This window comes from Artemia sp. Qi Xiang Cuo, chromosome 8, assembly GCF_049724085.1.
Source record: "Artemia sp. Qi Xiang Cuo chromosome 8, ASM4972408v1, whole genome shotgun sequence".
NCBI classification, from domain to species: domain Eukaryota; kingdom Metazoa; phylum Arthropoda; class Branchiopoda; order Anostraca; family Artemiidae; genus Artemia; species Artemia sp. Qi Xiang Cuo.
This window is the reverse complement of record NC_142801.1, coordinates 69,968,269-69,979,280: the sequence shown is the minus strand read 5'-3', so window position 1 is coordinate 69,979,280 and position 11,012 is coordinate 69,968,269. Positions and strand designations below refer to the sequence as shown.

The window sequence follows — 11,012 nt, the reverse complement described above, 5'->3', positions numbered from 1 at the left end:
AGCTTATGCAAAAAGTGCTAACGCTGCTGGATCATGGACATATTCCCCACATTAATTTGAATTCTTTGGACTTTTATCGCTTGTATGTAAAGTAAATCGAATCCCATTCAACAATTTATATTTTGATAAATCTTATAGGACCCTCTACAAATTGACAATGCAGTCCCTACATTGACATTTGCAATTATTTAAAAATGGTATAAGTGATGAAATGTTTGCGGAAACGCATGGCATAATTGTATTGGATTTGTCTGGTATTCAAGATATGAGTATTGTACGGACAGGAAATGTACGGATAGAGTGTACCTTCACCAAACCATTGGAGGTAAGTATTGTATTAATCTCGCTAAATCATCTTGAAACCTATTGGGAAATTACTCCTGACGACAGTGTTTAAATAGACTTGGCGCCATGAACACGGAACAAATAATTGATATATTTAACATGGACTCCTACATGTCCAAATATAAATCCTTTTGCATACTTTCAGATTTCCTGGAGCATATTCAACATGTTGACAATCTTTAATCTTTGTTAATAACAATCCTAATCTTTGTTAATAGCAGTCCATCAAGTGTAAAGATGGTTATGCATCTTTCAAACAAGAAGCAATATAGAATTTTTCGATTCGCTTGGCTTGCCCTATACATTCTACACACCTCATATTAAAAATTTCCTTGAGCAGAGCGGAAAATCTATTATTCAAAATCGGAAGCGGGTACAAGATTTATCAACGAGAATCTGTGGTTTTCCCGCCCTATTATATTTTATTTTTCGAAGTCATGGATATACTTACATGGAGCTTATCAAGATTTATGGTGACAATCCTCGATTGAACGACTTTCTAGTTGAAAATACTCTTTCTTACCTCTATAATATAAATTTCGGTGCCCTAAATGTGAAATGCTTTAAAAATGTATGTAAATTTGTTTATTAATAAAATTTTGTGTACAAAACATTGTTTTCTTTAGATTTCTTCTTCTACGTATAGATAGTCATCCGAAACGATAAGTGCAGGTAGCTTGTCAGCATTCAACTTGTATTCGTCTTTCATTGCAAAGTCAGGGTCACATTTTCTACAATATAGGGTAACTTTATTTTTATTAATTCTCTTTGTAAAGTCAATAATATTACTCTGATTCACATGATAAAATTCACGTTTTTCAATTTGCTTAATTGAAGCAATGACAAACAATCAACGCTTATTTTAAGGGTTACTTTCCGTTACAATCAAACTAAAGTCTGTAGATTAGTAATCATAATACCCGACTTCTTCACAGTAAGAATGTAAAAACCAGACTATGTTACTATTTCAGAACCTAAAGCGTAGACCAGCTTCTTCTTCCCAAATAACTCAAAGCTGCGACGATACCAGTTTCTTAAAAATACACTGAACTCATGTTTAGGGTTTTTCGCAATCAGGCAAGGATACGTATTTTCTCATGGATCATATTTATCATAATGACAATTGGAGCATACGAATCCTCTATTATGAGAGTGATTATGAGAGTCAAAAATCTCTTCAAGACAAGAACTACAGTCTCTAATTTGCGCTGCATATCCTCTATGCAATTTACATGGATTGCATAATTTACACTTTTCATTATACTCATCAGCAAAAGTATAATTCTCACAGGATGAGCAGCTTCCCAAAGTATACAAGTATAATGGGCAAGTGTAAAACATTTTTTGATGTTAACTGGTCCACTTCCAAAAACAAACTGACTCTCAAACAAAAAGCTTGGGGACCATGACGACGATAGTCCAAAGAAGGGGAATCGGTTCCCATTATATCGTTAAGCATTTCTCCAGAAGTTTTCTTTGAGGAGATAGTTCCAGAAAGTCATCATCTAAAACTAACCACTTTTCCAATTTTACTAGATTACGCATGATTTTCTGTTTTCAAAATCATCACTCTCACTGTCAAAAACAGACTGTTTTCTATAAATTGTTCTCTTCAATATATTTCGCCAGCGTATTTAATGCATCCTGTAGTCTCTGTATACACGCTATTCACCTTAGCCGCGAAGCACAATTGTTTTTCCGACTTGAGTTTGCTTGATGTTATAACAAACCCATTATACATCGTGTCCCATTCTAGGGTTAGTCGAGAAACCCTTGTATTGACGAAGACCACACTGCCTTTCCATATCAAACATTCACAACTTAAAAACAATAGGGACATTTTTTTTCCCAAGACAGTGCAATTTAAATCAGTGAATATTTCAGCCCTATGTCCAAGGCCCGTCTTCCGCACAACATTAAAGAAAAAATATATATATAAACAACTTACATTGAAATACGAAATTAAAAACTAAAAATGCTCTTAAAAACTTTTAAAACAGCCCCAGCCTCCTTACGTCAATGAAGTTCAACCAGGACTGATAAATAACATGATGAGAGAGGATGAATTCATTCATCCTCATCCTTCAAAACTCTCCCGCAAATGCTTTTCAAGACAGAATTCCCAGGTGGCTGAAATCTCCTACGATGTTTCTCCAAACACATCTCCCAGCTAGCAAAATTTCCCCCCACGTTGTTAATAGACAAAATTCGCAGGTGGTTGAAAATATTGATCGAGGATCAGTTTCTTTTTGGAAGTGGGACAGTCAACATTGATGCTTATACACCATTGAATGTTAAAAGTGTTGATAAAACGGGACCTAGAGTGCCTAAGGTGGCGGTAGAAATTACAAGGGGTTCTAACAAACACAACTTAAAAACAATAGGGAAATTTTTTCCAAGAGAGTGCAATTTAAATCGGTGAATATTTCGGCCCTATGTCCAAGGGCTGTCTTCAGCACAACATTAAAGAAAAAATATATATATAAACAACTTACATTAAAATACGAAGTTTAAAACTGAAAATGCTCTTAAAAACTTTTAAAACAGCCCCAGCATCCTTACTTCAACAAAGTTCAACCAGGACTGATAAATAAAATGATGAGAGACGATGAATTCATTCAAACGAAATAAAATGAAATTATTAACTGCAAGTTTTCAAAGCTAATCTTGTTTTCTTAGCAGCTAGTCTTAAAGGCCTTTTTGTAACGGGTTCAATACTATTGTCAATTAGTTTAATAAAATATTTTTTTAGATCATTTCTAATTAAATTTGAGTATAAAGAATTCAGTGAATATTCTCCTAAGTACCTATTTAAGGAAATATTTTTATTTATTTTGAGCCTAATTTCGATTGTTTCCCGGACCACCTGTTTTATCCCCAAATCACTACTAAGGTGAGAAGATTTTTCAAAGAGTATTGTGTGGCTGGGATTATCAAATATATGGCTAGCTAAAGCAGAATCAAAGGAGTTATTAGAACTATTAGCAATTAACGCTTTTTCTATGTCTTCTTTATGCTGGTGTATCCATTTTTCTAGATTCTGACGAGTTCTGCCAACGTAGTAATTGCCACAATCGCATGGTATTTGATAAACCCCTCTTTGGCGAGTAACTGGGGTTTTATCTTTACCGGAGTTTAAGAAATATGTGATTTTAAAATTATTGGTGAAAATTAACTACATATTGTTTTTTGTGCAAATATTTTTTATTTTTGTGGTGATTCTTGGGATGTACGGAAGATAGATTATATTAGAGGGTTTTTCAGGAGCCTCACATTGTGAAATATCGTTGATTTTACGAAAATGTCTTTTTATTCTATGGTTAATCGTATTATTGACAAAAGGAATGGGGTATCCGTTGCCAAAAAGAATATCTCTGATAAATTTATTTCTGCTTTTATGTATGAATCGGAGCAAATGTTCAGGGCACGGTCATTGAGAGAAGTTACACCTGCTCTTTTAACTTGTGGGGGGTGATTTGAATTAAAATGAAGGTATCTGTTGTTTTGTGTTGGTTTTCTATAGATAGCGAAGTCCAAATTATTAGTATTACGGATAATTAGCACATCTAAAAAAGGTAGTTTATTTTCAATTTCAGTTTTTATGGTAAACGGCAAATTTCTATCATAAGTATGAAGATGATCTGGGAAACCCCGAAGTTCAATTTCCCTATAATTCCAAAGTGAAATTACGTCATCCATGTAACAACCCCAATAGACATGTTTTAAAAATAAGAATTTAATGCCCAATTTTCAAGGTTCTCGACATAAATATTAGCCAGTAGGCCAGATAGAGCTGCTCCCATTGGTAACCCATTTATTTGTTGATAAAAAGAACCACGAAACTGAAAATACATTGAAAACTTATTACAGATTTTAACAAGATTAAATAAAACTTCACCATCAATTCCTGTCACTGAGTCTTCGATTAAGTGATAATTTTCTTCTATTTTGGATTTTAATAATTGCTCAGAAGTAGCCACATCTATATTCGTGTACATGGAAACAATATCAAAACTACTAACTATTGTGTTTTCTGAAATACTTGTGTTATTAAGTTTTTTAACCAATTCTGCCGGATTACTAATGTAGGAATTTTGTGAATACAGTAAAGGTTTGAAAGCTGTGCAAAGCCATTTTCCAATATTGGAAGCGGGGGCTTTAGTACATGCTACGATAGGTGTTAAGGGAATGCCTTGTTTATGCAGTTTTGGTAAGCCGTAAAATTTTGGACAGAAACTACCACGGGGGTAAAATTTGTTGTATAATTGTGGTGTGATTTTACCATTCTGTTTTAGCTGTTTTAATTCATTTATAATATTATTAGTAAATTGATTAGTAGGATCATGAGTGATCGGTTTATATGCACTTGTGTCTTTTAAAAGTGAAAAGATTTTGTTGTCATAGTCTGTCGTATCCATGACAACGAGTGAGTTGCTTTTGTCTGCTTTGGTTATTATAATAGATGGGTCTTTGCGGAGGTTAGATAATACTTTTATGTTGTGCAAATTTTTGTGTGTGAAAGTGTTAGGAGACTTAGCCTTTTTTTGGCTATTATAAAGGGTATTTATGAGACAAGACCTAACTTCATCAGGGTTTGAGACAGATGGGTAGTATTTATGCAAAGCGGACTCTAAAGAGGAGACTATATCCGCCACTGGAACTTGTTTCGGCAGAAAAGAGAATTTTGGACCTTTTTCCAGTGTTTCGATTTCCTGGGTTTCAAATGTTCTAGAAGAGAGGTTAACCATACCAGGTCCAGGAGTGAATCTTGGAGAATAAATACGGTTTCTCATCGAAGATTCCTCTCTCAATTTTTCCAATTTTGTATACAGTCGTTCCTTTGACAAGCAAAAATCATGGCGAAACAAATTCCTTTCTAATCTAACAACTTGAGAAAAATCAACAGTGGACAGGTTTTCAAACAAAAAATTTTCGAGAGAGATCATTTCCTCAGAAAGAAAATCTCTCGAAAATGTTTTGTTTGAAAACCTATCCACTGTTGATTTTTCTCAAGTTGTTAGATTAGAAAGGAATTTGTTTCGCCATGATTTTCGCTTGTCAAAGGAACGACTGTATAAAATATTGGAAAGATTGAGAGAGGAATTTTTGATGAGAAACCGTATTTATTCTCCAAGATTCACTCCTGGACCGGCTGTTGTTAACCTCTCTTCTAGAACTTTTGAAACCCAGGAAATCGAAACACTGGAAAAAGGTCCAATATTCTCTTTTCTGCCGAAACAGGTTCCCTTGGCAGATATAGTCTCCTCTTTAGAGTCCGCTTTACATAAATACTACCCATCTTTCGCTAACTCTGATGAAGTTAATTCTTGTCTCATAAATACCCTTTATAATAGCCGAAAAAAGGCTAAGTCTCCTAACAATTTCACACAAAAAAATTTACACGACATAAAAATATTATATAACATCCGCAAAGCCCCATCTATTATAATAACCAAAGCAGACAAAAGAAATTCACTTGTTGTAATGGATACGACAGACTATGACAACAAAATCGTTTCACTTTTAAAAGACACAAGTACATATAAACCGATCACTCATGATCCTACTGATCAATTTACTAATAATATTATAGATGAATTAAAACAGCTAAAACAGAATGGTAAAATCACACCACAATTATACAACAAATTTTACCCCCGTGGTAGTTTCTGTCCAAAATTTTACGGCTTACCAAAACTGCATAAATAAGGTATTCCCCTAAGACCTATCGTAGCATGTACTAAAGCCCCCGCTTCCAATATTGGAAAATGGTTTGCAGAGCTTTCAAACCTTTACTGTATTCACAGTATTCCTACATTAGTAATTCGGCAGATTTGGTTAAGAAACTTAATAACACAAGTATTTCAGAAAACACAATAGTTAGAAGTTTTGATATTGTTTCCATGTACACGAATATAGATGTGGCTACTTCTGAGCAATTATTAAAAACCAAAATAGAAGAAACTTATTACAATCAAAGAATCAGTGACAGGAATTGATTGTGAAGTTTTATTTAATCATGTTAAAATCTGTAACAAGTTTTCAATGTATTTTCAGTTTCTTGATTATTTTTATCAATAAATAATTAGGTTACGAATGGAAGCAGCTCTATCTGACCTACTGGCTAATATTTGTGTCGAGAACCTTGAAAATTGGGCATTAAATTCTTATTTTTTAAAACATGTCTATTGGGGTCGTTACATGGATGACATAATTTTACTTTGGAATTATGGGGAAATTGAACTTCGGGGTTTCCTAGATCATCTTAATACTTATGATAGAAATTTGCAGTTTACCCTAGAAATTGAAAATAAACTACCATTATTAGATGTGTTAATCATTCGTAATACTGATAACTTAGATTTTACTATCTATAGTAAACCAACCCAAAAAATAGATATCTTCATTTTAATTCAAATCACCCCCCACAAATTAAAAGAGCAGTTGTAACTTCTCTCATTGACCGTGCCCTGAATATTTGCTCCGATTCATACATAAAAGCAGAAATAAATTTTATCAGAGATATTATTTTTGGCAACGGATACCCCATTCCTTTTGTCAATAATACGATTAACCATAGACTAAAAAGACATTTTCGTAAAATCAACGATATTTCACAATGTGAGGCTCCAGAAAAACCCTCTAATATAATCTATCTTCCGTACATCCCAAGAATCACCACAAAAATAAAAATATTTGCACAAAAAACAATATGTAGTTAGTTTTCACCAATAATTTTAAAATCACAAATTTCTTAAACTCCGGTAAAGATAAAACCCCAGTTACTCGCCAAAGAGGGGTTTATCAAATACCATGCGATTGTGGCAATTACTACGTTGGCAGAACTCATCTTAATCTAGAAAAACGGAAACACCAGCATAAAGAAGACATAGACAAAGCGTTAATTGCTAATAGTTCTAATAACTCCTTTGATTCTGCTTTAGCTAGCCATATATTTGATAATCCCAGCCACACAATACTTTTTGAAAAATCTTCTCTCCTCAGTAGTGATTTGGGGATAAAACAGGTGGTCCGGGAATCAATCGAAATTAGGCTCAAAATAAATAAAAATATTTCCTTAAATAGGTACTTAGGAGAATATTCACTGAATTCTTTATACTCAAATTTAATTAGAAATGATCTAAAAAAATATTTTATTAAACCAATTGACAATAGTATTGAACCCGTTACAAAAAGGCCTTTAAGACTAGCTGCTAAAAAAGCAAGATTAGCTTTGAAAACTTGCAGTTAATAATTTCATTTTATTTCATTTGAATGAATTCATCCTCTCTCATCATTTTATTTATCAGTCCTGGTTGAACTTCGTTGAATTAAGGATGCTGGGGCTGTTTTAAAAGTTTTTAAGAGCATTTTTAGTTTTAAATTCGTATTTTAATGTAAGTTGTTTATATACATATATTTTTTCTTTAATGTTGTGCTGAAGACGGCCCTTGGACATAGGGCCGAAATATTCACCGATTAAAATTGCACTGTGTTGGAAAAAATTTCCCTATTGTTTTTAAGTTGTGTTTGTTAGAACCCCTTGTAATTTCTACCGCCACCTTAGGCACTCTAGGTCCCGTTTTATCAACACTTTTAACATTCAATGGTGTATAAGCATCAATGTTGACTGTCCCACTTCCAAAAAGAAACTGATCCTCGATCAATATTTTCAACCACCTGCGAATTTTGTCTATTAACAACGTGGGGGGAAATTTTGCTAGCTGGGAGATGTGTTTGGAAAAACATCGTAGGAGATTTCAGCCACCTGGGAATTTTGTCTTGAAAAGCATTTGCGGGAGAGTTTTGCTAGCTGGGGGTATGTCTCGAAAAGCACCGCGTGGGTTTAAACCAGCTGGGGAACGTGTCTAGACATGATTTTGTCTAGTGACAGGGAAAGGGTGTGTCCGTGAACTCTTGTCAAGGGCGGGAATGACGCCTAGAAACAGTTGTGTCGCGTGACGTCAGAGGGCTCCGCTAGAAATCCAATGTTATTTTCACTATGGTGGCCGTGACGTCAGAGGGCTCCGGTAGAAATCTGGGGCAGGCCCCGGTAGAATAGATTGTCCCCCTACTACTGAAAGAATAGGGTTAGAACCCTACTTAGATTAATTCTGCTCGTTTTGAGTTTGACTTATTTTAATTTCTGTCTGTTTTTCGTTTTATATAGACCCCGGCACCACGCCGATGAGGGAAGACCGGTTGCGGCGGGGCCAAAACAGCGCAATGCCTCCGCGCTGCCAGTCCGATCAATGTTTACCACAAACATTAATTTTTCATCAGTCTTTCTCAAATCACAGCTTAAATTTACATCAGATTCGAGCCTATTCATGAGTTCAAAAATGTAAAAGTCGCTGACTGGAAACTGGTCTTCCTCGTTATTCATCATAAGAAGTAGAAATCTGGTAGAAACGAAATGATAAACAATAATGTAGAAACAACGGGGAAATTTTTTTATACAAGACAGTGGAACGCAACTTTTAAATGAATATTTCTACCCTATATCTAAGGGCCGTCAGCAAAACAAACGAAGAAAAAAAAACAATATAAAAGAAACTTACATTAAAATTCGATCATTAAATTTGAAAAAATTTTTTTTTTTTAATTTTTAAAACAGCCCTAATATCATTACTTCAAGGACGTTCAACCAGGACTGGTACACCAAGCGAAGTGGAAAAAGAACAATTCATTCAAATAGACTAAAAATATTTACAGACAAGCTTTTAAAGCTAATCTCGCCTTCTTGGCAGCCAGCCTAGATGGTCTATTCGTAAGAGGCTGAGTGGAATTATTTACTGTTTTTTTTTAATATGATTAGATAAATCATTTTCAATTAAATTTGTGTATAGGGCATTAAGCGAATATTCCCCCAAATCTCTATTTAAAGAAATATTACCGTTTATTTTTATATTTCTTTCAGTTGCCTCTTAAACACCATGTTTTATGCTTAAATTATTGCTAATAAGGCAAGTTTCTTTAAAAAGCATAGTATGGCTAGGGTTATCATAGATGTGACTGCTTAAAGCACAATAAAAAGAATGATTTGTACTATTAGAATTTAAAGCTTTAGTTATGTCGTCTGTGTGTTGTTGTAGGCGTTTTTTTTAAATTTTGATGGGTTCTACCAACATAAAAAAGGCCACAGTCACATGGTATTTGCTAAACCCCTCGTTGGCGAGTAACTGGGGTTATACCTTTACCAGAGTTTAGGAAATCCATGATTTTAAAATTATTTGTAAGTACGACATAAAAATTATTTTGTGTGGAAACTTTTTTTAAACTTGTAGTGACTTTTGGAATATATGGAGAGTAAATTATATTTGAGGGCTTGGCGGGAACTTCAAATTGTAAAAGACCCTTGATTTTACGGGAGTGTCTTGCCAATCTTCGGCTAATTATATTGTTAATAAAGACTATAGGATAACCGTTTCCAAAAAATATGTCGCTAATAAAACTTAGTTCATCTGTGATGTGAGATTCAGAGCAAATGTTTAGGGCACGATCGACAAGAGATGTAATCTTACATCACAGACTTCTTAATTTTTGTCAACTTTTTGGCATCCCTGCTTTCAATAAAAAAGAATCAAGGTACTATCACTTAAATATGATATCTCCCTATGCCCCCCCCCCCTCTGGATACCATCTTGATAGGATACTGTCTCTGTTTTAAATAAAAAAAAAGTAACATATTGGCATCCCTGCTTTCAAAAAAAAATCGAGGTATTATCATTTACTTTTTGGCATTCCTGCTTTTAATAAAAAAAAAAATCGATATATTATCATTTAAATGTAATACCTCCCTACCCCCCCCCCCCTCTGGTTACCACCTTGATAGGATACCGTCTCAGCTTTACATTAGAAAAATAATTTAATTAATAATTAACTAGGTCACTGTAAGGTTTAAACAAACACGCAAAATAACGTTAAACAGCCTAGCGTTCCTTTAAAAAAAAATTGAGGGTATGAGTAAAGGGGTACAAAGAAAACGACAAAAATGTCGAAATTACACAAAAAATGTAGCCTAAGCATTTTTTACATCTACTCAATAAGATATTTTTAAGTTTTTTTTTCCGAACGAGATTATCGAAATCAATTCTTCTGAATATTTGAGCAATATACAAGCGTTCCACATATTCCTCATATGAAAGAAAATAAATCACTTTATTATCGCATAGACCTTATTCACAAAATGTTAAAGGGAAAAATTGAACAAACAACTTTAATCTGCTGAATAAGATATTTAAAAAACAATTGTCACGAACTTGGTGAAATTGATTCCTTTATATAGTTGGGCAACATGTTTCACGCCTCTACACCAACATGTCGTAATGACAGTGCACCTTAACTGGAGTTAGGTTATCAATGTAGGCTAAAGTAAGAATTTGATTGTTTTAGTCCTTTATTTGTTTCTGTAATGGCAGTTTCTCGTCGGGTGTTTCCAATTTTTTTTTTTTTTTAATCCTAATTTATATGTCTCTCTTCTTTTCATTTAATTTATTTTTCAGATTTTAAAATATTCTTCGATTTTATCCTTTTTTTCATCTCTTTTCATCATTTAATATTTTTCAGTTATATGCTGTGTTTCATTCTAAATCCCCTATTTCATAAATGTCCTTGTCTTGTTCCAGATTTTTTTTTTTTTTTTATGTGCTTGTATATGTATGTGC

The 11,012-nt window shown here is 33.8% G+C and overlaps 1 protein-coding gene across 1 annotated transcript; it reads right to left on the bottom strand.

Annotated features, from left to right (window-relative positions):
* Window positions 1-967: 967 nt before the first annotated feature.
* Window positions 968-5,138, bottom strand: LOC148949757 (uncharacterized). The gene is made up of 2 exons (XM_089092777.1): window positions 4,156-5,138; window positions 968-1,076 (listed from the first exon to the last, which is right to left on the bottom strand). The coding sequence occupies exons 1-2, from the start codon at window positions 5,136-5,138 to the stop codon at window positions 968-970; spliced, it is 1,092 nt and encodes a 363-aa protein (XP_088948903.1).
* Between the last annotated feature and the right edge of the window lie 5,874 nt (window positions 5,139-11,012).

What these genes read in the sequence shown, in the direction of transcription:
- LOC148949757 (XM_089092777.1), bottom strand. Translation starts at nt 5,138, where the DNA reads ATGAGAAACCGTATTTATTCTCCAAGATTCACTCCTGGACCTGGTATG. An exon ending in TTTTATCAACAAATAAATGG is followed by an intron (nt 1,077 to 4,155) that starts GTTACCAATGGG and finishes CCTATATTGTAG; the next exon opens with AAAATGTGACCCTGACTTTG.